This window comes from Lissotriton helveticus, chromosome 12 (genome assembly GCF_964261635.1).
Source record: "Lissotriton helveticus chromosome 12, aLisHel1.1, whole genome shotgun sequence".
NCBI classification, from domain to species: domain Eukaryota; kingdom Metazoa; phylum Chordata; class Amphibia; order Caudata; family Salamandridae; genus Lissotriton; species Lissotriton helveticus.
Window position 1 is genome coordinate 102438006 of NC_136073.1, and position 25925 is coordinate 102463930.

Consider the following 25925-nt stretch of genomic DNA (forward strand, 5'->3'; position numbering starts at 1 on the left):
CGTTCTGGATCTGCTGGAGCCTCTTCTGGAGTTTGGCGGTGGTACCGGCGTAGAGGGAGTTGCCGTAGTCCAGACGGCTGGTGACGAGGGCCTGGGTGACCGTCTTCCTGGTCTCGGTGGGGATCCACCGGAAGATCTTACGTAGCATGCGCAGGATGTTGAAGCATGACGAGGAGACGGCGTTGATTTGTCTGGTCATGGAGAGGGAGGAGTCCAGGATGAAGCCCAGGTTGCGTGCGTGGTCTGTTGGTTTGGGAGCGCTGCCCAGGGCGGGGGGCCACCAGGAGTCGTCCCAGGCGGAGGGTGAGGATCCCAGGATGAGGACTTCCGTCTTGTCCGAGTTCAGTTTCAGGCGGCTGTTCATCATCCACTTGGCTACGTCTGTCATCCCTTCGTGTAGGTTGGCTCTGGCGGCGGCGGGGTCGTTGGTGAGGGAGAGGATCAGCTGGGTGTCGTCGGCGTAGGAGATGATGTTGAGGTTGTGTTGGCGTGCGATGGCTGCGAGGGGGCTCATGTAGACGTTGAAGAGGGTTGGGCTGAGCGAGGGGCCTTGAGGGACGCCGCAGATGACTTCGGTGGCTTCTGACCTGAACGGGGGGAGGCGGACTCTCTGTGTCCTTCCGGCGAGGAAGGCGATGATCCACTCCAGTGCCTTCTCCTGGATTCCGACGTTGTTGAGGCACTGCACTAGGGTGCGGTGGCAGACAGTGTCGAAAGCCGCGGAGAGGTCTAGGAGGATGAGGGCCGCTGTTTCTCCGTTGTCGAGCAGGGCTCGGATGTCATCGGTGGCTGCAATCAGGGCAGTCTCGGTGCTGTGGTTGGCCCAGAATCCAGACTGCGAGAGGTCGAGGGATCCGTTCGTCTCGAGGAAGGCGGCCAGCTGCTTGTTGACGATCTTCTCGATAACTTTTGCAGGAAACAGGAGCAGCAAGATGGGGCGGTAGTTCTTGAGGTCGGTGGGGTCGGCTGATGGCTTCTTAAGTAGAGCGCTGAGTTCGGCGTGCTTCCAGCTCTCCGGGAAGGTAGCGGTGTCGAAGGAGGTGTTGAGGATGTCCCGCAGGTGGGGTGCGATGACAGCGTCGGCCTTGTTGAAGACGTGGTGAGGGCAGGGGTCGGTCGGAGATCCGGAGTGGATGGAGTTCATCGTGCGGACGGTGTCTTCGGTGCTGATCGGGGTCCAGGCGCGGAGGGCGGTGATGGGGGGTGGTGGTTTGGTCGTGGCGTGCGTCGGTTGAGTGCTGAAGCTGTTGTGTATGTCCGCGATCTTGTTGTAGAAGTAGGAGGCGAGGGAGTTGCAGAGGTCTTGTGAAGGAGTGATGTTGTTGTTTCCGGCGTTGGGGTTGGAGAGCTCTTTGACGATGTTGAAGAGTTCCTTGCTGTTGTGTGCGTTGTTGTCCAGTCGTTCCTTGAATGCAGTTTTCTTGGTGGCGTGAATCAGTTGGTGGTGTTTTCGGGTGGCGAGCTTGAGGGCAGTCATGTTGTCCGGTGTTGGGTCTCTGCGCCAGGCTTTCTCGAGGGCTCGGCAGTTCCTCTTGGAGCTCTTGAGTTCGTCGGTGAACCATGGGGCTTTCTTGCTGCCGGGTCTGCTAGGCGGGGTCCTCACAGGGGCGAGGTCGTCTGCGCAGTTGCTGATCCACTTTGTGAGGTTGGTGGCCGCCTGGCTGGGGTTCGTTGCGCCGGCGGGAGGGTTCTTGCCCAGGGAAGTCACCAGCTGGTCGGCTGTGATCTTGTTCCAGCTTCTGCGTGCAACCTGTTGCTGGTGGTGGTGGATCGTGGTCCTTCTGAAGCTGAAGTGGACGCAGCTGTGGTTCGTCCAGTGGAGTCCGGTGGCGTGGCTGAAGGTGATGTCCTTGCTGGATGAGAACACGGGGTCGAGTGTGTGTCCGGCGTAGTGGGTGGGGGTGGTCACCAGCTGCTTGAGTCCGAAGTTTGCGAGGTTGTCCAGCAGGGTGGTGGAGTTGCGGTCGTTGTTGTTCTCCAGGTGGAAGTTGAGGTCCCCGAGGAGGATGTAGTCAGCGGAGGGGAGGGCGTGCGGGCTGATGAAGTCGGCAATGTCTTCACTGAATTGTGTGCGTGGTCCAGGGGGTCTGTAGATGAGGGTGCCTCTGAGGGTGGTCTTGGGGTTGGTGTGGATCTGGAAGTGCAGGTGTTCAGCGGGTGCGAGGATGTCGTCGGTGTTGGTCGTGATGCGGATGGTGTTCCTGTGGATGATGGCGATGCCTCCTCCTGTCTGGTTGACGCGGTCCTTCCGGATGACCTTGTAGCCGTCCGGGATGGCGATGGCGATGTCGGGCGCTGAGGAAGCGTTCATCCAGGTTTCCGTGAGGAAGGCGACATCAGGGGCTGAGGTGTCGAGCAGGTTCCAGAGTTCGACGGCGTGTCTGTGGACGGAGCGGGTGTTGAGCAGGATGAACTTCAGGTGGCTGCTGCTGGTGCTCGTCTTGGTTGGTGCTGGTGTAGTGCAGGTCCGGATGCAGGTGAACTTGCAGGAGCGGCAGCAGAAAGGTCCGTGGGTGCGCCTCGGGGTGGCTCGGTAGCATCCAGGGATCCGGCCGGCGTTGAGTGCGTTGAGCTCGGTGGCGTCGTAGGTCCGGCGGGTGGGCTGGTGTCTGTGGGGGCCAGGGGTCCTGGCACTGGGCGCGGTCCAGGCGCGGACGGGCGCAGACGGGCTTACCTTTGGCGCACCTTCGGCGCTCAATCGGTGCTCCCGCTGCGCGCGTCCGCTGCGCGGTCGCTCTGGGGGCATCATAAGAGAGGAGCCGGGAGGGCGGGTCAGCTGGGTGGCGGGAGCGGGGCGGCCAATGGGCAGGAGGGTGGCGGAGACGCCGGAGGGCAGTGGCGGGTGTTCACCTTCCTGCGATTCGCAGTGTTGTGGTTGTAGACTGAATCTGGGTCCTGGAAATCCAAGAACTGCATTGGGAGTTTTCCCAACAAGCTGGTAATCTTTCTCCATGTAGATCAGGTAACATCTTCACAACTCTATGGTGAAGGTGAAGCCAATGAAAATGGTACATGATTGACAGCCTAAAATGGGCCTCCACTCAAGACCATTTTTTCCAGACTCACCGCCACATGATTGAGGACCTGATGGCAAAGCAAATGGGATATCCCCCATCAAGTACTCCACCTGAACATATTTTAAAAATGAGTTTTGTAAAGTTAGATGAGTGTGTAAGGGGCATCTGCTATTTTTGCTAAATGTTCAATTAAAGCCCACTTCTAAATGAGTCCATTAATGTATTCTTTTTTGATTGATTTTGGTGGAGTCTCACATTGGTACAGTCATGCTGATGGCCATGTAACATGTCTGTGAATAACAATACAAATCTAACATTGTTGATGTTCAATGCAGTTTGCATGCCAAACAACATAACACTGCCTCTTTCAAATCACTTATTCCAACGTTTTGACCTGGGAAACCCTGCCATACTAGAGAATTTTGCAGTTAGGTGTGACATTTTATGTCCATCTCTGCTAATTCTGATTCTGTGCATTAAAAATTGCATGCAACATTGTCTTGCAATCCCCAAGGTGAAGCTAGGTGTGGAAATCTGTTTATAAATAGGGCTTACCGAGTTAAATATTTCAACATTCATATTGATCTCCAACCAACTTCGCTCCCATCAGTCACAATGATTACGTTCAGCCAGAAACTACACTTTCTATTTCATTTGCACCAAAAACTCTTTGAGCCAAATCTTAAGACACCATAGAAAGTTTTTGAGTTCAGTCTAGAATGGAAGAATAAAAGATCTTAGTCACATACCTGCCATGGTGTGAAATTGCTGAGGTTGGCACACTCATTATGAGTGAAGGGCCCATGTCTTGGCACACAGGAATGCATGTTGTGTAAGGCATGTGCCACAGCATAGATAGCATTGTAAATATTATAGGTGATTCTTTGGTCATAGTCATAATTTCTTTGATCCAGTTTTTCCGCTCCAGTGCACCAGCCTGTACTTTTAATGCCGCTATCTCTCGAAGTCAGATTACTGGTTTCCCATTGACATCCGAAGGCCTCCTCCCAGAAAGTTTTAATAAAAACATCACTAGGTGATGTGAAAGGATGAGCGTTGAGGAAGAAGTCTTCCATCCCTGGAACCTTACCCTCCTTTGGAGTCAAACCAAGTGAGCCACTCATGATGTTGCCAAGTTCAGCGCTGGCGGTAATGGTGGTAGTGAACAATGCATCACTAGTAATCCACAACTTCCCAGTGAGGTTTTCTCTGGCAAGCGACTTGAGTACTGGAAGCAGGTAAAGATGATTACAAAATGCCAGGATGACATTGACTGAGGATCTCTTGACTACATCACTGATCACAGTGTTTCTATTGGTGGAAGGGCTGATGGGGACAGTCTCGTGGAATGCTATGCAGATTCCAGATGCCAAGAGGTTTGCTTTCAACACTTGGGCGCCAAGAGTTCCATAGTCATCCTCACCAGAGAGAAGCCCCACCCAGGTCCAACCAAAGTTCACCACCAGCTCCATAAGTCCATATGCCTGAAAGTAGTCACTAGGGAATGTCCGTACAAAAGAGGGAAATTGAACTTTGTCACTGAGCAGTGGAATTGATGCAGAGTAACTGACCTGTGAGATCAGATAAAGCAGCTCAGCATTAGGCAACAAAAGCAATATGTTGAGGAAAACCTGGCTTTACTGGACATCATAGACAAAGAACAACTTTTACAGGTAATTTTAATATTCATTTCAACCGAATGCTGTGTGTTTTAAGCACATTATCTGATGTAAAACCCTTGATCGATGCCACCCTTTGGCATTTATGTATGATTGAATGTGGAGAATTTATGATTTTGAGCTTAACTAATATACAACTGGGTACGAGAATCTTCCAGAAGAAAAGCTCCACATCAGGAAGAATGTAAATTCATAACATTCCATATGAAACATCACATTGGTATGGTAGTTCAAGAGGTTTTAAAGGACTCAATAACTCTAGTCTAATAAGTGGAGTACACATCATCCTATTTTTATTTATGGATGTCTGTACTGGGTTAATGAGAACGTTATGTGTGTATTATTTTATCATTTGTAGAGAAATGAGATTGGAGTAGATGCTTTGGGTTTCTGAAATAAAAGTAATGAATCTCCAGCCACGTAATAATTGAGACAGTAATGATTATGGATAACCCATGGACACCTTTGTAAGAACTGTATAAGTAATTTCACCTCACCCATTACCTGTGGCATCCTATAGAGTCCCAGAAATCTGGCCATTGAAAGTGAGGAGGTAGAGATTGATTCCCCAATGACTGCAGTCATGACAGACTCATTCTGGCACCGGTAGTTCAGGATGGGCTTTCCTCTACCTGTTAACAGCCAAGCAGTCCCCTGCAAACTTCTTTGTACTGACAGGCAGGAATCAAATATCTGGAATCCCAGTGTAATGTTTGGAAGTAAAGCCTGCTGTTTGTTAATTTCAATGATGGTGAAGACCATGGCTTGAACCCAACTGTATGCCATAATGAAGAATCTGATGAGGAATGATAAAGAAGGAGACACAAGTTAAAATCTCAATTGGTAACCTTTCCTTGTATAGTTTTTGTGAACCAGCAGATGTTTCTAGATTGAATTCAAATATAGAACCACGACTTAATTCACATCAATATTTGAGATATTCATGTATTGTAATATTTTCAGTTGTTTATGCACACACCATATATCAAAGAGTAATAATACTTGCAAATTATGTTATTATAATGTGTTAGCAAAGGACTTGAAGTGAGGTGAGCAAAGTTGTGGTTTCCCTACCAGCAGCCATGCACAGTTTTTCAAATGTATAAGGTCTTGAAGCGTAAAAACATCTGACTTTATTGGCCCTTGTCAACAACAGGAAAACGTTCCTACATCTTTGAAGAGAAACTTGTGGATTGCTGTGCTTTGTAACTTTCTCTCATTCTCTAGGATACCAACCAAAGTGCTGACTGCAAGACTCCTTGCATTGTCCTTTCATGTGTTTCTCTTCCTTGTAGGGACAAGTGCAGAAACTTTGCCAATGGAAAAGTTTAACAAGCTGGAAAAGTTTTCTCAGTTTTTCCAAGTATGAGGTTTCTGGCTTTGTCTCACTTCACCAGCATAGTATCTACTTCAAAGACTCCATGGTATAATATGACTTACTCAGTTACTACCAAAAGAAACACAGCTTCGGACATGGTGCGTCATGGCAAATGGTCCTCAACTTCAAGTAAACCAGTACTATAGAATTGTTTTTTTACCCAGGCCAGAAACCTAAACCTACAATCTTTCAAGGTGTCCGTCTCCAGGCACCTGAAATAAAGGATGGATGACCACAAGAATTCAAATAATCTGGACCAATGTTGGCTATGTAAAAGACAAACAGACAGGAAAACCTGTGTCTTGTACCACACTACAGAGCACCGAACCTACTCTGATCAATACCTCCATGTGTATCCTCTCAGTGTCCATGTCCATGCCTCATCTCTCCCATTTCATGCACAGACAAATATCACCAGAATGCACACCAGATCCCAAACATCAAACTTACTTGCCACATCACACTGTAAGCATACTGTAAAAACTTTGAACTTCATGCTGATTAATGCTCACGCCACACTCTACAACCATGCATGAAGAATACATAGCTACTGTGATATGACACATTACTGCTCTCTCCCTTTGCTGGATATTTTTGTGCATGAAAGAACACCTAAGAAGCATTTTCCTCTTTCTATGTTTGCTTCAGAATGCAGCACACTAATGCACATATGAAATATTGAGGAGAAATAAAGATATTTCAATGCATTATTCCTCTCAAGGTATGGCATACCATTCAATGCAATCCGAGGTTTACTGACCTTAGTATATTTGAAATTGTGTTAAAATCCATGAGTGGATGGTTGGGAAGGCCCATTCTCAACGCCCAGAAAGCCTTCTTTGTGGTTTCACTTGGTTTTGTAGGTGACACTTATGGGCTTGCGTTGCATACCTCACCTTGCATGATGCAAGTACAATGCAAACCCTTAATTAACTCTTCCCCCATGGTTTATATCAGCCACCATGCACATTTTCAAATGTTCTGGTATATCAAGCCTAAAGTAGAAACATTTTAGAAGCATGCAAATGTCAACTACTATGAGGCTCTCCCCAGCCACTTTTTTCAGCCAAATATACCATCATGATCTCCCTCATCTACAACTACCAAGCAAGGCATACATGTTTTGATGCCCAAACTTATCACTGCAGTCTATACCAATCACAGGAAAAACATCCTTCTCATTTAATTCAGTTTTTTTAGGAGATACAATACCAAGACCTTGTAGGATTATATGTTCAATCTGCTTGCAACTAGCAACTTTACAGCATCGCTCAGGTTCTCACACACACAGTCTTGATCAATGGGGAGATCCTGGACCTTGTATGTACCACCATAACCAGCCTCACCTACCTTGCAATGTAACACTTTAACTGGAATGACAATGTTGCCATTGTCATTGACCTGTAGCACACAACCCCCTATCCAGTTTGGTGAGATACACCTGATAGAGTATGGACAGGTTCTTTAAACCCTTTCCAAACATTGCTCTACCAAAACATTCTGCCATCCCTGGCCATTCCCTGGCAGATGTTTTAACCCATTGCGCAACTTCATTTATACCCTGCAGATAACAGCAGATAACAGTAGATGCCAAGCCCTTCACCCAGAACTAAACCAAGAAGGTAAGGCCCTCCATTCCTTGGTACAGTCAATTTCTAGACAACAACAGATGTGCTATCAGACATCAGGATTAAAAGTGGCGGTAAATGTATATTCAAGAATGCCGGATGATCTTAAAGACCCTCACCAGCACTCACAAGCAGATCATCACATTGGTAAGGCCATCTACCACAAGACTGCTTCTATAAGGCTTGCAACAGCTACATTCACACATCAAGATACACTATTGATATATGATCCTGCGTTAGTATGGTTCTTTAGTACCTCTATTACTACATTTTCAAGTGCAGTTTTGTAAATCCATGGATTTGGCACCGTTACCATGGGTATATTGTAGTATATTTAAATATATTAACCTATGGATTATAAAAAATGGTGTAATGCTAATTTTCTTGTAGTTTTGAACTTCATTCCTGTGATCAGCCAATATGCTTTGCAAGGACCTTGCATATGCATATACTCCTTTTCCACCTAGACTGAGGGAATACTGTGCTGGCTAGAATATATGACGGAAATGCACAAAAAGGGCCGGAGGAGATTTAACAACAAGCACGGGCTAACTCCTCTAGTCCATGCAGCCATACACACAAGAGTACTCTGGTCAACCCGAGGGCTCTTGTGAGTTAGAGTATATGACATCCAACTGGCTCAACTGAATAGTATACTCCATGTACAACATACCCCATCAAGGGTATTCACAAGTAGGATAGACTCAAACTGGTCCTTAGAGAATTCCAGCAGCTACCACTGCATGTCCGCATAACATCAAATACTTGCTGTGACATATAGAAGGAAGTCCACCCTGGTATCCGTACTAAACCTGGTGACCAACATTAAAAACCGATGGCGCATGCCAAACAGCATCCCCATCACCATGCTGGCTATGATTAAATAAAGAAGAGATGTTGTTATTCCAGTTGTTCTTAAGATAATATAAACATTCCAAATTCACTGGGTTCCACTCTGTCCAAACTTTCTCATGGAGCTAAGTAAAGTCCCACTTATACCTCCAATAATCTTTTCCTCATTCGTTTTGTGGCACTACCCACTGCAAAATCCCAGTTATGGGTAATGGCCTGTTGATTTGCAACTTCGTTCATGCTATAACAGATATTTATATGTATACATCCAGCTCAACATAAATGTATTTAATGATAGTTGATTAGTACTGGACCTCAAGTTTCTTACACAATTGGATTCAGAGCCCAGATTGTGTGAGTATCAAAAATCAATTGTATAGGTTTAGCATTGTATATTAGTGAATTTACATAGATATCATGCATTACATTTGCAGGCTAGATATCCTTGATCAGGAGTGCACATTGAGGAATGTGATGCCAGGCTGCACAGTACAGAATTGAAATGTAGGTTGACCACTAATTCCAGGGTTGGTACATTCAAATAAGTTAAGATTATAGAAGGGACATTGAAGGCACATATTTGGCACACTCCACTAATGAAATATTGGAATTAGGAGAAGAATATTTTCCTGAAAACATCACAAGTACAATTAAAGGTGGGCATGCACGAATTCTATTACAAGACCAGAGGCCTAATTATGAATCATGATGTAACTTATTTAGAGTAAAGCTCCAGTAACAGGAAAAATGTTTTATCATTCAAAATTGATATAGAAAAATACATTTTTTATATAGTTCAATAATGTTTTTTAGGCACTAAAAAAATGCTCTTTTGAGAATGCCTTTCTGTTTTAAACATACAAAAATACTAAAGCAGTCTATTTTTAATAATAAAAGGTAAATCTATTAATATAGCCGGAAATATATTTCAAAACTTGTAACACTAGTTTTTGTCTTACATTTATAAACATGTTCTATTAGGTTTGCATTTCTTTTTCAAAGCACACCTAATAGAAAATGTGTATTGCTGCCTTATAGCCTGCTGTAGCTGGCTGTACACCAGCTATTAAAGGTGTGCTGCAGTGTTATTGGCCTAAGCCAAAAGTAAAGGACCTTTGAGTGCTGGTATAGTCCTCTAAAGGGCTATAGGTCCACTAGACCGGTTCATCCCATGAAGGCAATATTTTCTAAGTGTTAAAACAGCCTCTTAGGAGACAAAAGAGGTTTTCAGAATTTTCACATCTCCATGAGTTTTCAGCATTTAACAGGTTGTCTTGTGTGTGTGTCCTTTACTGTCACATACTCACAACAAGGTGTAGTTAGTTACTCCCCTGTCTGTACAGGGTGACCACAGTCTGTATTAGGTACTTAAAAATGCAATGGGGCTTAGATGTGTGATGAGGGTCTGGTTTATCTGCAAAGACCACTGCATATGGTAAAGCGTGTGTGCAGTGGGGCTTGGGTATGGTGAGGGATTATTTGTATGTAAAGACCTCTGTACACGGAGACGATAATGTTCATTATTGTATCATAATACAGTATTTTAAAGCTGTAACAATTTTTTTATTATTCATAACTATACCAAAAGCAACAATATTGAATCATTAGACAACAAATATGATCCTGCTGATGTTCATCTTCTTTCTGTACACTTTCCAGTTCCTTTGTAATGTATAAAAGAGAAATTTAACGGAATTTTAATACTTCTAGTTGTTATATTATGATTGTTAAGTACAGTATATATGTTTTAATGCATATTTCATCACTTCAACTTGATGTTGTGAGTTATAGTTCTTCCCTCTAATAAAAAATATAAAATAAAAATGTTAAAAAGACACATTTAAGATTCATGTGCTAAACTTTCAGACAATATGTTACTAGCTTCACAGTCACTTGTACATGTATAGATATTTTTAAAGAGTGAAACACTATGTAGTAGTGTCTTGTTCACGTAATGGAACTTAAGTGTTAGAAGGGAATGACATGTCTAAAAAAAAGATTGGTATAGAGCAAAGCCTGTGCATAATATGGGTTGCTTACATAAAGGGACTTCACAGGCATGAGAGACTGGCCTATGTAAGAGATTCCTAAAGAACAAAGACTGTGTATTTTATGATTGTACCCAGAAAAGATTATTTAACAATGGTGATGCAGTGTCGTATTCATGCTACTTGTACAATTATTTCTGTAGAATGTTAAGAGTCGGCATTGCAGGACCTTGACCAACTAATCGGGTGTGAATGTGGTGATTGAATGGTCTCTCTGTGTACATTTAGGAGCTTACTCATGTAATGCGGTTTGAGTGTGTTGATGGACTGGTTCACCATGATTAACCCTGTATAGGGTGCAGCCTGTATGTAATAGTAACTTATCTACCCAATTGGCTTTTGGTGTGCTGAAGAAAAAGCCTGTGCATGAAGAGTGGTCTGCAAGACAAACAATGTGCATAGTAAGAAGTTGCTTAGATAATATATAATGTTGGTTTTGTGAGGGGGTGTATTGAGTGACTGGTGTTTGGTGCCTGAGTTAAGCCAATTTAGCAATGCTGCACATTTTCCTACATTACACTCTTTCTGCACAATAACATTTTTCGGATAATATTTTGCACATATTTGCATGTGTGAGAATGTTGGATTAGTTTCCATGGAACTGCTTTGCTTATGCAATTTGCTTCACGCAACATTATCATTAGGCCGCGAACACTGAGAAGGAGGCCTTTACGCACGCTGTACAAATGTCATTCTAGCTTCTTCCATGGGGCGATAGGTTAGCTACAGATGCATAACAATGCTAATCTGCATGTACATTGCAAGGATGCCTTTTATTATAAATAAATATGCATTTCCGGGGGTTAGACAGAGGAGACACTTCTGCTCGCATCAAGAGACCCCAGTATGCAGATGCTTGGCCAAGCAGCTGTCTAATTTCTCTTTGAGGGGTGTGCAGTTCATAAACAAGATGGGGTCCTACATTCTGTGCCGCCATGTAATGGGGTTGAATCATTCCTCAGGGGAATTCTTGCCAATACACACAGATACATGTTAGACATACAGTAGGGATTGCATAGTAGTGTTACGCCCAATTGCTCCCTTGTTGTATATGCCTGCATGTATACACAAATTTAGCAGCATGGTGGAACTATTTCCGCTATTTACTATTTTGGTGCTCATAATCACTTTCATATGCTTTATGTACTGATTTTCGCAGCACATGTTTTCTATTCAAGAGTAACATTGGTTAAATAAAAAACACTGAAGAACGTACCATTGTGTATTCTCTGTATTTTTCTCTGAAAACAGGAGTGCCTGAGTTACTGAGCAAAAGTGTTCTAGATCAGCTCCCATGATTCCTGAGGGGTCAGGGCTGTCATCTTCAGTGGTTGCCGGAAACCATTCGCTCAGTGTTTAGCTTAGAGTGGCTTACAGTGACACTGTAAGCTAGCTGGTCTCTAGGCCAACATATACGACAGGGGTGTGTGGAATCACTCTAGGCACTTTACCCAAAGTTATGTTGTCCACAAACATGCTGGACCTATGGATTAATGGGAATTACACGTCACTAGTGTATGCTAAGAGAGATCTGTACAGCAGAAACATTGTGTGTAGTAGGGACTTACACACATTATGGGGGTTCACTATGATAAAAGACTGGTGTTTGCATGGTAAACATTGCATATAGTGGGAGCTTACATATATAATAGAGTTGGCTGTAGTGAGGAATTACTACATAAATATGGGACCCCCTCTAGTTTTACTTTGTCGGTCGGGGAAAGAGGGGAACAATATAACATCAAAGACACAAAACTTCCCTCCTGACCTCTTAATTTTTACAAATCACAATGTTGCTACTTTTAACAATGTATCAACACAAGGTGGAGATTTTTCTAATTTAGAATATTTTATTATTTTATATTTTTGTTTTTTTGTTATTTCTTAGTATTATTCTTATTCAATTTGAGACATTATTTTACAAAAAATATACATACTTCAGCATTAGAAAACTTGATGTACAGATACCAAACAGAGAAAGCAAAAACTAATACATATTTACCAAAGATTCATACACACATTTTCATACACTCCACATTCATGCCTAATTCTGTATCGGAGGAATCACAAGTTGTTGTGTGATAAGTACGCAAGGTCGACGCGTTTCGGTGGGATGAGACCACCTTCCTCAGGACCTCTTAGCAGAATCCCCAATCTTTCCCAACAAAAATCATATGCTCTGTAAGGATATCCTGATCAATCTGTGAGGACTCACCACTTCTGTTTAAACTTCATATATTTGTCAAGGTGAGTACTGTAGGGTATATCTATGACATTCTACGTGGACTTATTCCTAGGTAAACCACTCTGGAAAGTAGAGAACTGACATCTTTTGTTTGTATGGATTACTTGAATAAAAATTTTTCTTTTACATAGATGAATCGCCATTTATATTTTGTTCATTTTGTGTTTTTCTGATCTTTTCGATGTTTTTCTCTAAATCTGTAGCAGTCCACTAATGTTTTGAAGACTCAGACGTCGGGCAGCGTGGACGCCGAAAAGATCACGTTACATCCTATGTACATCCTATGTAACGTGATCTTTTCGGCGTCCACGCTGCCCGACGTCTGAGTCTTCAAAACATTAGTGGACTGCTACAGATTTAGAGAAAAACATCGAAAAGATCAGAAAAACACAAAATGAACAAAATATAAATGGCGATTCATCTATGTAAAAGAAACGTTTTTATTCAAGTAATCCATACAAACAAAAGACGTCAGTTCTCTACTTTCCAGAGTGGTTTACCTAGGAATAAGTCCACGTAGAATGTCACGTTACATCATCCCTTAGGGATGATGTAACGTGATCTTTTCGGCGTCCACGCTGCCCGACGTCTGAGTCTTCAAAACATTAGTGGACTGCTACAGATTTAGAGAAAAACATCGAAAAGATCAGAAAAACACAAAATGAACAAAATATAAATGGCGATTCATCTATGTAAAAGAAACGTTTTTATTCAAGTAATCCATACAAACAAAAGACGTCAGTTCTCTACTTTCCAGAGTGGTTTACCTAGGAATAAGTCCACGTAGAATGTCATAGGTATACCCTACAGTACTCACCTTGACAAATATATGAAGTTTAAACAGAAGTGGTGAGTCCTCACAGATTGATCAGGATATCCTTACAGAGCATATGATTTTTGTTGGGAAAGATTGGGGATTCTGCTAAGAGGTCCTGAGGAAGGTGGTCTCATCCCACCGAAACGCGTCGACCTTGCGTACTTATCACACAACAACTTGTGATTCCTCCGATACAGAATTACGCATGAATGTGGAGTGTATGAAAATGTGTGTATGAATCTTTGGTAAATATGTATTAGTTTTTGCTTTCTCTGTTTGGTATCTGTACATCAAGTTTTCTAATGCTGAAGTATGTAGGGGGCATATTACCAACAACTAGCGATAATTTTTGTCTCTAACTTGTTTAGAGACAAAAATTATCGCCGCACATCGGCGATTTTTATCGCAGATAAACCTTGCTATTAGCAAGGTTTATCGCAAATGCGATAAAAAACGGCCACAATGCATGAATATCGCTGAAAAGTCAGCGATATTCATGCATTATCGAGCAAATGCTCTTAGCCATGTTATCCACCTCCCATTGGATAACATGGTGAAGAACTGCTCAGGGCAGGTGTTAGCTTTTGGAGATATTCGCGCTTAGCGCGAATATCTCCAAAAGTTGGTAATAGGAGATAGCGATGTTAGCGACTGTTTCCAGTTGCTAACATCTTGGCACGCCCACTTTGCATGTCATTAGTGATAAATATCACTGACATGCAAAGCGGGGCCCAAGATGGTCCCTATCTCCTATTAGCTGTCACTAACTGGTGTTAGCGACAGCTTGGTAATAGGGAGATCATTTTATCTCCGCTTTCTTGGCTTTTAAAGCCAAAAAAGCGGAGATAAACCCCCTTGATAATATGCCCCTATATATTTTGTAAAATAATGTCTCAAATTGAATAAGAATAATACTAAGAAATAACAAAAAAACGAAAATATAAAATATTCTAACTTAGAAAAATCTCCACCTTGTGTTGATAAATTTTGTTAAAAGTAGCAACATTGTGATTTGTAAAAATTAAGAGGTCGTGAGGGAAGTTTTGTGTCTTTGATGTAGTGAGGAATTAGCCTGTCAATGAAGAGCTTTATCGATAATGATGTGTTTGTGTAGTTAGGTCTTCACCACCTAAAAGGAATTTAGTGTAATTTATTAATGACTGTAGTTATGATTACCATCAACCTAGACAAATCAACAGTTCATGAACAATTATATAAAGAGAATCATAAATTATACACATTGTATATACAACTTAATTATAACAATCATTGTATTTTGATATTATAAATATATATTTTTTTAAATTGTGTGTTCTCAGACCATGGTGTTTCACTGTGAGGACTCTTATACTTACTATAAGTACCCAAACGTGCTCACACACGCAACATTTTAAAGCAATGTTTGTTATCCTTAAACCTTGGGGGGGAAATCATTTGGATATGTACTGACCTTAAACAACAGTTTTTACTAATTGAAGGGCTCCTTCAAAACAAATCTACATCTAAAATCGTTGCTACCCTTGATAGGCCACATAAAAACATGCAGCCAGCAAACCTACACTATGTTTTAGTGTAAACCAGTGTGTATTGAACACAACCATATCTATTCTACATATTTCATTCAAGAAAAATCAGATATGAGTTTGGAATTTTCCATGGTAATTTCTGTTTGAATTACATTCAGATGCCCAAATCGATTTTTCAAATAGACTGTGCAATTCCTGATCTAACAGTGTCTCCATGATAGAAAAGGATGGCACAGTAAGGTATGTGTTTTCAGATATTAATATTTGACCAGCTTTGTTCTGATTTACAGTCTGACCATGAATTGTTTTGCTCAGGTTTCTATAGAAGTTTGTCAAATGGCACAGGTTTGCAATCTGGTATAGCAAGGTACAGAAATCACTCTAAGTCAATATTACTTTTTGACGAATTGTGAGAATTGATACATTCATGTGAACAGACTTCAAACAATAGAATGATTAGAATGCAGTCAGGGACATATTCATCATGGTTTTGGATTACTACAACTATTCTGATGTCTTTCAATATGTTACCATACTCCACATCTGCTGCCTGTCTCATATTTGTTGTTAATTCTGAAAATTGACACTCTAACCAAATGTTTAGATTCCCAATACTGTCAAAGATGTTTTTGTTTCTTCATGGAACAGTTTGTTAAATACTGTTTTGCCTTTTACAGTGGTCAGTTGAAGAAGATCACCAAAGACTATTTATTTATTTATTTATTTATTTACTGACATTTATAAAGCGCGAACGAATACCCGTAGGCGTCTCGGCGCTAGACTACAGCAATGTCCCTCCCCAAAGGTGAAGTTCATGCTGGCTGGCGTGCTATGTTATTGGTTGAATAACCACGTCTTCAGATTTTTCCGAAACTGTAAAAGAGAGGGACTGGTTTTTAAGTGGTGTGGCAGAGTATTCCAGATTTTGGGAGCCGCAACCAGAAAGCGGCGGTCGCCCCAAGAGACTGTTTTGCTACGTGGGACCACCAATTGGTTGAGTGATGTGGATCGGAGCTTTCTGACCGGGTTGTAAGGTATTAATTGGTTTTTAAGAAAGCGAGGTCCTTGACCCTGCATCACTTTATAGACTGTGCACAGTGATTTAAATTTTATCCTGTTTTGGATGGTCAGCCAATGGTAGGTCCTCAAGGTATCTGAAATGGGTGCAAATTTAGGCTTTTTAGAGAGCAGGCGTGCGGCCGCGTTCTGTACTGTCTGCAGCTTTTTAGTGACTCTAGTTTGTGAATTCAGGAAGAGTCCATTACAATAATCTAATGATGTCAAAACCAATGAAGTAACCAGGGTCTTGGCGGCCGTGTCCGGCAAAAAAGGAATGATTTTTCTTATCATCCTGAGTTTAAAATGGGCCGTGGACGCTACCTTATTAGCATGTGCCATAAAGTTAAGCTTGTCGTCAAAGATAACTCCCAGATTTCTGACCTTGGTGGTAGGGCAAGGTGGAGTGCCAAAGGCCGATGGCCACCAGGTTGCAGACCAGGCTGGCGAGAGAGTGCCAAAGACGACCACCTCTGTTTTATCGGAGTTGAGCTTCAGGCAGTTTCCCGCCATCCACTCACCAATAGCAGTCATGACCTTTTTCAACCACAAAGAATGACTTAGTCTGTTCTGAGAATGTTTTGCATTCTCAGGCGAACAGACATTAAGTTTAAAACCATGCTAATCTTGTCTATGATGAGAAACGTCAATGTTTTCATAATGCTCAAGACTTTATGGCACACATCACTCAATATCTTGAGATACTCCAGTTTGTCCCACAAGAAATATAAAAAGATTATGCAAAATGAAATCTTTTATGTTGTGTTCAGCTTTTCCAGTGGGTGATGTTACAATACAAGAAAGGTTACAATCTGTCTTTTTATGGATATATGCAGTGAGCACTTGTTTGAGAAAATGCTTCCCAGTGTAGGCTTGAATGTGGTAAATGTGCATTCCCATTTTTAATGTCAAATTCCATGCTCATTGGATGTTGCAATTTACTGATAAATCTGCTTGTTCCTTATGAAGTTGAGGTACTACATTTTTTAAGTCAATAAAATCACTCTTCACTTGATCCATAGCATTTTCCACACTATGAATAGCTATGCTTGCCTATTTTTCAATAATGACCAAGATTATCTTGACTACCTTTGCCTGAACTCTAGTTGCCCTGAGACATCTCAGCTGCTAATATTTCCTGTTGTTGAATTTCTTAATTTAACGTTTTGAGATAGGCAGAAAACACTGGACATTCCATTTATTCTTAAACCTAACCTTTCTTCCTCAATAAGCCAATGTATAAAGATCTGCAGAACAGTCAAATAGAATAATTATGTTTTACCTGCAGTTTGCCAACTGAGCTGGTGATGGCTGATGAGACTCACTTTGCTGTGTCTCACTAAACAACTTTTACAGCTTCAATATTTTGTTCAACATTACTTCTGTATATGTAGAAATTAACTAATTCATACTGACACAGGTTCTCTAAACATTACGGGTTGGGCAGTTAGCATCCGTCATATTTCTTTCTACAATCTCAGTGCTGTCAGAATCAAAATTAGCAAGTTAGTGAATCTCTGGAAATGGCTTCAGCACTCCTTTGTATGTAGAAGTAGGGCCTAAATGAATCCTAATGATGGTTTTGCTCTTTCCATATAAGCTAGAAGAGCTCACTCTATCACAGGCCTCTTAAGAACCAATCTCCCTGTGTGAGAGGATCTTTAAACTAAAGCTATACTGCTTTTGAGGAAATGATTTCTCAGCTGAGATCTCTTCCCATAGTTATTTCATTTTAGTCTTTTCAGACTTTGTTATGTATGAAGGGACCTATCGGGCAACAGCCTTGGATACGTCTGCTGCAGGCTGCATGTCCACGTTTCCATTCCACTGTGACAAATTGACAGGGTTATTGTCCTTAATTTGCTTGGAAACCTCTCTTTTCTTAATATTTTATGTCTTTCTACAAGATTTGACAGTCATGGAATATCTGACTGCAGACATACACCTGTTTACTCTCCCTTTTGAGAGAACAGGACAAGGATATCCAATGAGACATTTTGTGTAGTATTTCCCTTTGACTCTATATCCATGATAACACCTTCTTCCATATTTGTGTAACTGGAATTGTAACACTTACTGCCTAAGAGTCCTGTTCTGCGACTCATAAGGAAACTCACAGGTAATTTACTGCTCAATGAATGAATATAATGACTCATCAGTATTCTTTTAAAAATGTTGGTGCACATTTTACCCACCGTAACATGTGTATATCTTGGGCATCAATAGCATTGTAATATTTCCTCCAATATTAGTCAACAACCTCACCTAGAGGGGATATTGTTTGTGCAGATGAAGCCACGTATGGCTTAAAATATATGTTTAAAATCCCTAAAACCATTTGCTTGATCTACTGAACACAATTCTTCAGGTACATTACTGCAATAAACACATACTTAGGAATTTCTGCTGATGTTTCAGTAAATTTAGCAATTTCTTGTTTGAAACTATCTCACAAGTTCTTTTCAGTCATCCCTTCACTGCTGACCTTCCCTGCCACTTCATTTGCTTCACTGTTTCTTTCAGGACCTAAGTGTGTCATTTGAATATCATCCATGATACTTGTCACATTAGAGTGGGTGCCAAGTAACAGAGCATTATTTATTGCTTCTAGGTAAAGAGCTGGACATTTGACAAAATGCAACCTTTTCACTAGATTACACATTTTCGTGTGATGAAAAGATACCATCCAAATGTGGTGGAAAGCACTTTCACATACTTTCTTTGATAAGAAAGAAAAATAAAGTACTTGTACTTTTTACTTTTTTTTAACTCGGCAGGGATCAATCCTTTGCAAAAGCCTGTTTCTCTTTTACAGTTCTTCTGCCGTACTTCTTTAAGAAGACCTTAGTTTATCAGAGGACCCTTCTCTTACATTGATCATATTCCTGTACTGACACACAAAGGAGCTGGAGGATGTTGCTGTAACATCTCTTCCCTAATTATACATTCTAGGCCTGATTCACACAAACCCTCTGCACTTGTGGTGGAGGACACGCAGTCATGGCTGGACCTGTGCAATTAGTTGTTGCAGGATCTCCAAACTGCAGTTTCTAATTGCATAGGTCCCGCCATGACTGCGGGGCCTCCGCCATGACTGCGGATGCCCTCTGTGAATCAGGACCTCTGTGCTTCTGGCAAATAACTTCTCAATTTTAATTGGTGTACATTGTTTCATTTTGTATGTATTAGTGTCAACCACAAACACTACCTAGCTCTCCTCATAAAGGAAAGCTTTCATACTGAAAGTATGTTTCAGTCTTCCTCAAAAATGACACAACAGTTTGATATATTGAAATGCTGCTCTTGGTGGGAATTCTTCTTAAGTCAAGTCACTAACCTGCCTAACGTTCTCATTCTATTAAGATTAAGAATGAACAACTTCCACTTTCAAACAAATGGGTTGTTCACAAGAGTCTGCACACACTTTTCTGCATATGTCTAGCTATTCTTCTCTGTACTTCCTTCATAGATCTTATAATTTCACTTACTAACCAAGTGCTAGAGAACTTTTGTTCTTTAAACGTTTTCTTCTTTGCTTTAGAATGCTTGTCTCTATTCTTGATTATAATTCCTCCTTTTAATAGATTAGCTAGGCCTACTTTTGATGTTGATACTCTTTGCGTCTTTGTAGTACTTTTACCACTTTTTTTGTTTTCTTAACTAACTTTATAATGAAAACACGAGTACTCTTACCAACATTCTTTATTTTATTTTCAGTTTTTTCCAGTGTCTTTTTGTCTCTCTCCTTCCCTAGCTTCTTCAAATCAGCCATGTTTAATTGTCTTTCTTTTCTGTTCTTTTCTTGGCATTTTTTGAGAACTTGGAATGTAGCTATGAAATCCCCCCCAATTAGCAAACAGCACAATTCAGTTAAAAAAAAAACCAATCAGGTTAATTAAGGGGTACATGTTCTATCACACATCATATTTATGTCAGATGGGAAGACACAATATTAGTTCATTGTTATGATTTGAAAAGGTGTGTGCTAGTCCACTCTTGTTTAAGAGTTTCACTAGGCTATTGATTAAAACTAATCAGTTGTTGATGCTAGTTAAGTTTCTCTATTATCCAAAGTGGAACGTATGTTGACGTTACAGTTTCTACCTAAATGAATAATCGAGACCATCTTAATGACTGGATTATGTGGGGTAAGTTTGATTGCCCTCTGAATATTTTTATTAATAGTGAGACTGTGTTTATAGAATGAATGTATGTGGAGCAACAATAGCTCGAATTGTTAGTTTATATACGTGATGGGTAATAAGGCTTGTAATTGTACGAAATAGAAAAGAGGGGAAGCTAAGACAGACTGCTAGGTTAACCACCAATGAAATGCCTGCCACAGCAGAATGCTCAGGCAACTGGCAATGAGATGAGATTGCGAGTTACTTGAGCAATCTGAAGTTGCTTACTGTCTCATTCATGGCAAATATGATTCCCTCAACTTCTAGAATTGTCTGTAGATTTTTTCAGAATTTCTACACTTTTTCTTCTCTGCTCCAAGATTTTCTCGATTGTCTTCACAACTGGTTCTGTATGGCTAACTCTAACTCATGGTGTTGAGCATTTCAGGTGAGCTTGGCATGCCCTTGAACCTTCTCAAGAAGTGTTATCCGTTATGAATGATTCCTGGGCTCCTTACAGTTAGTCCTTTTAGAAATATGACTGGGCAACCTGGGTTAGTTAGGGGTTGGGATGGGAAATTGCTCCAATACCAGCATCTTTTCCTTTCACGGAAGGCTTACAGAATTCTTAAACTTTATAATCATCCATTTCAGCAGGGTATATCCTAGTCAATGGGGAACCAGTAGGAAATCATTTCTTAGTATGCAAAGTTTTCCAGTCCATCCTCCTTCAAGCAAAACCAAAAATTCTCAGCTTTGTGGGACTTAAATAGGGTACTGAATTTCTTGTTCCCTGTCTGGGTAATTAGGTTATCTTTTTAAAGCAATTGTCTTCTAAATGAACCATGCTATTATGTGTGTTCTTATTAAGAGGAATATCTAATATGAGAGCCCTTGATACTAGACAGTGGATAATAGATATAGGTGGGCGGGGTCTAGGGGTAATGTATAAATACCTTTACACTGTTTTACAGAGGCCCTCACCTCTCCTTCGGATCCCTATCAGGCTCTTTATTTTTCCCTGAAGGTTCTTCCAAGTTTCATTGGAGTTGTTACTTACCAGCATCCTGGACCCAGAGCGCCGTTTTCCCAGAATTTTAGTAGCTGAATAGAGCACTACTTAGCTAGTTCAAAGGTTACATTTCTTGGTGATTTCAACTTTCACTTGGAGAACATGTTATGCCCTGAAACACAGGCATTTTTGGAAGTTATGGATTCTTGTGGTTTCCCTCAGCTAGTAAAGAGCCCTACACATATGGCAGGACATATCATTGATGGGATTTTTTTTGAATGATCCTAGGGTAAAGGTCTTGGACCCTATTCCTCTCTCATGGTCTGACCACTTTGCCATTCCCTTTACCCTTGAAATGTTAGTATCTCACCACGACCCTAACAGTAGGAATAGGGTGGAGTGGAAGAGAAACCTCAGACGGATTAGTAAGGAGGTCCTTCTTGACAAGCTTAGCAATTACTGCTGCTCCTCCTATGCTGATATCAGTGTCGTCTACGATGAGTTTACCAACTCAAGAAGCACTATGAGGCAAGAAAATGACCCTCTGCCCCATGGTTTTCCGAGAGACTGAGAAGGCTCAGGCAGGTCTGCTGACAGCAGGAAAGAAAGCGGCGGATGGACCCTTCTAGAGCAGAAAGGGACCTGCATAAACTCAGTCTAAGGGAATATGAGCAAGTTATAAGTGAGGAAAAGGTCTCCTACTATTTAACAATGACGGAATCTACTGGATCCTCTAGGGAACTTTTTACTATGATTAACTCCCTCCTAGCCCCCTCGACCAGTGCCAGTACCGAGGTCTCCCAGGATCTCTGTGACAAAATGGCAGGTTTCTTCTATGCCAAAATTAAGGACATTTATTCTTCTTTGGAGAAGTCAAATTTGGTGGGAGTTTAAACAATTCCCCCTTCTGATCCTTCGGTAGTTAGTACCCCCGGTGGACTGCCACTTGCGCTTTTTTCCGCCTATACTCCAAGAAGACACCGAGTTGCTGTTAAGTGGAATTAGATCTGGCTCTCCCCCCGAACCCTGTCCTCTCAAGATTTTGAAACTGGGAAGTGAGGCTATTGCATCTCCTCTGACCGCTATCCTCAATACCGCCATTTCTGCTGCCCAATTTCCAACCGCATTGAAAACTGCGGTGGTAAAACCTCTGCTAAAGAAGGCTTCTCTTGATCCGACCGAATTAAAAAACTATCGGCCCATTTCTCTGTTGCCCGTTCCAGCTAAGATCTTGGAAAAACATCTTAACCGCCATCTCAGTTCCCACTTGGAGGAATTCCAATTGCTTTATGGCTCCCAGCATGGTTTCAGGAGTGAACACAGTACGGAGATGGCATTAACCGTTGTCTTTAACAACATTTGGCAACAGGTGGATGCTGGTCACACCACCCTACTGATCCTCCTGGACCCAACTGCAGCCTTCGATATGATTTCTCCGGGTAGACTGGTTGGCAGGCTCCAGGAAATTGGGATAGAGGATTCCGCACTCAATCTGCTTTCATCTTTCCTCACGGATCACTCACAAATAGTTAAGATGGGCCAATTTCTGTCTGCCCCCAAACAATTGTTCTGTCGAGTCCCCCAGGGATCCTCATTGAGTACTACTCTCCTTAATATCTATGTAGCCCCGCTCACCGCCGTGGTAAGGTCCTTTGGCCTAGAAGTCCTTCCCTATGCTGATGACACTCAGATTTTGATTTCCATCACGGAGAGTGTCTCAGCCTCAGCAGTAAATTTCAAAAACTGTATACGGGCCGTGGCTGCATGGACAGTTGAGAACTATCTTGGACTCAATAGGGATAAAACGGAGGTCTTAATCTTTAGAGACAAGTTGGACATCTGGAAGAGGATTGGTGGTCCGTCTCTCTCGGATCTTGCCCCTCCCCCAGTCTTAGTGCCAAGAATCTAGGCACCATTGTGGACTCCTCTGTCTCTGAGTTCACAAATAAACAGAACTGTTTCAACCTGTTTTGGGATGATATGGACTTTTAGGAAGATCTTCCATTTTCTTTTCTTTCCAGCTTGGAAACAGACGGTGGTGGCCCTTGTGGTATCTAGGCTAGATTACTGCAATGCCCTTTATTTAGGGATAAACAAGGGACTTCTGCATAGACTCCAATTGGTGCAGAATGCAGCCGATAGGCTGGTGATGGGTCTCCCTAAATTTCAGCCACCATTAGAAGCCTTCATTGGCTCCCGCTGGGGAGGAGAATTGTGTACAAAGCCTTATGCCTGGTCGACAAGGCCGTCCACAATAGGGGGTCAGAAGGCATCAATAAAATGTTTCAAACATACCTTCAAGGACTTGAGATCTGCTAGCAAGAATCGTGTAATAGTTCCCAGGTTCAGGAAAGTTAGGTGGGGGGAGGGCACTTTTGCTGATAGGGGCTAACCTGTGGAATTTGCTTCCTCCCCCAAATTCCACTCTGGAAACCCACTCTTCATTTCGTTAATCACTGAAGACCTGGCTTTTTACTTCTTCCAATCTTTCACCTGCCCTAACTTTTTAGCTCTGTAACTCATTAACATCTGAGACTCTGATCTCTGTCCGCAGCGCCTTTATGCCCCTGGGCTAAGCCCACAGTTTATAAGACTTATATTCATTCATTCATTCATTCATTCATTCATTCATTTATCAACAGGGTGTTACCTTCTGTGCTACTAAACGTGCTACGACTATGGCTAAGACTATGGGCCTGATTTTGAATTTCACAAACAGGAGTCTGTCCATCAGGGTGGTGAAGGACATTTTTTTGCCCACCTGACTGAGTATACCATCTTACATATTTAGAGATGATCACCAGCCTAGCTGTCTCACAGTACATTTAAAGGTGGTAACCATCAAGTTACAGAAAGTCTGTAGGGGTAGGCATGAATTTCTACTCCGCTAGCAGAGTGTCATGAGTTTTTCCCACTCTGCGCACTGTGTAGCTTGTGGAATTCCCCGAAACTGTGCTCTGCTGAGTTTTTCCTCACTCCACGCCACTGGTCCACTCACGCCACTGGTGCATCACAAAAAGTGACGCACCGGTGGCGTAAAAGTGATGCACAGCTTCATAAATGAGGCCCCTGGTGCCTAACTCCCTACACTTGAATCCACTGTTCCAGTGGTTGTTTTCCATACTTTGAATTTCATGGCTGGGGGATATGGATGTAGTAGATTGATGGAGTCCTCGGTGGACCTGCAGAATTTGCCCATCAGTGGCTTTGGCATATGAGCAAATATTTTATCTCTCTGGTTTATAAGTGTATAATCGATTCTCCAAGACGAACTACCGCTTTTGGAAATGTCCTCTATAATGTAGCCATTATCTATCCTCTGTTTCCTGCTGTCCATGCTTTACTCGGCTGGTCCAAACTCCACTGGGCAGTCCCATTTGCCGCTCTTCACAAGCTCTTTACATTCATCCCTCTGGAAGATGATGAACACATGGCTATGATAATTTACAGACCTTGCATAACCTCCAAACAGTTACAGGACCACAGTGCAAATCTTAATATAATGCATCATTGGGCACTAATATTGTGTCAAGAATATTATGGTGCTTTTAATACCATGAGACAGAATATCACAGGTAAGAATAATGTTTTTAAGAGATTTATATTTTTTAATACTTTTGTATATACATCGGGTTTGAAATTATTTTATTATATTTTATTACTTTTTTATGCTATCACTTTATTGTTAGGATAATTATTTTCAATAGGGTATGGTGGGAAGTTTTTTAATATGTATTTTCTAATTTATATTTCTTCATTAATTAATGTTATATAGTTTAATTTGTTAATTATATAACGATGTACATTACTTAATCATTTTTCATTCATTGATTAAAGTACCATATTGTAGTATGTTTTACAGCCTTATAAAGAGTTTGGCGAATGCGTAACTATGTTACAACGTGTTGGTTACCCTACCTCCTTCACTAAAAGTGTTATAGTATCTAATGCACTTGTAATAGGGAGAAGGAGATATTAGTCATCGTGTGACAGAGTAACCAGACTAACAAACTCTAAATCTGCCACTATGTTATTTATATCAATAGTTTTTTTTATTTATTATTCTTTTTAAATTATTGTGTTATATTTGTTGTTGTCCAGTATTATTTTGATTACTTTTTTTAGTCGGTTGGCTTTTCAAGTTTTTTATAATATTTCCTATTGTTGTTTGGGCTTTTTTTAATACCTTGGAGGGATATGTTTTAAATATACACCTGCTCATTACTGTTTTTACTGATAAATACTTTTTACTATAATTGCATTTATTATCTCACTTTTTTAGCTATTTCGTTTCAATAATTATTACATGATCTGACAATATGTGATATTTTGAAATATGTTTGTTCAAATATATTTCATGTTTTTGTTTATCTGTATTTGGTTATTTAGTGGTTTTTATTTAATTAAGTATTGGCAGTAGTAAATCTGAACGAAAATTTATTTTTCTGTTGCTTATTTTGGAATGGGAATAGTAAATCAGACACATCAAAAGTCCAACACTTTCTCGATCCTTTACTAAAGTCCAATACTTTCCATACAATAG

The 25925-nt window shown here is 41.4% G+C and overlaps 1 protein-coding gene across 1 annotated transcript in view; it reads right to left on the reverse strand.

The window, feature by feature from the left end:
- The window catches only part of LOC144797956 (vomeronasal type-2 receptor 26-like), a 29125-nt gene extending 23667 nt beyond the window's left edge, over positions 1 to 5458 (reverse strand). The window contains exons 1-2 of the mRNA XM_078668761.1: positions 5201 to 5458; positions 4500 to 4588 (exon numbers count right to left, since the gene is read on the reverse strand). Of these exons, the coding sequence (XP_078524887.1) occupies positions 4500 to 4588; positions 5201 to 5458 (347 nt within the window). The remainder of the gene's footprint in view (positions 1 to 4499; positions 4589 to 5200) is intronic.
- Between the last annotated feature and the right edge of the window lie 20467 nt (positions 5459 to 25925).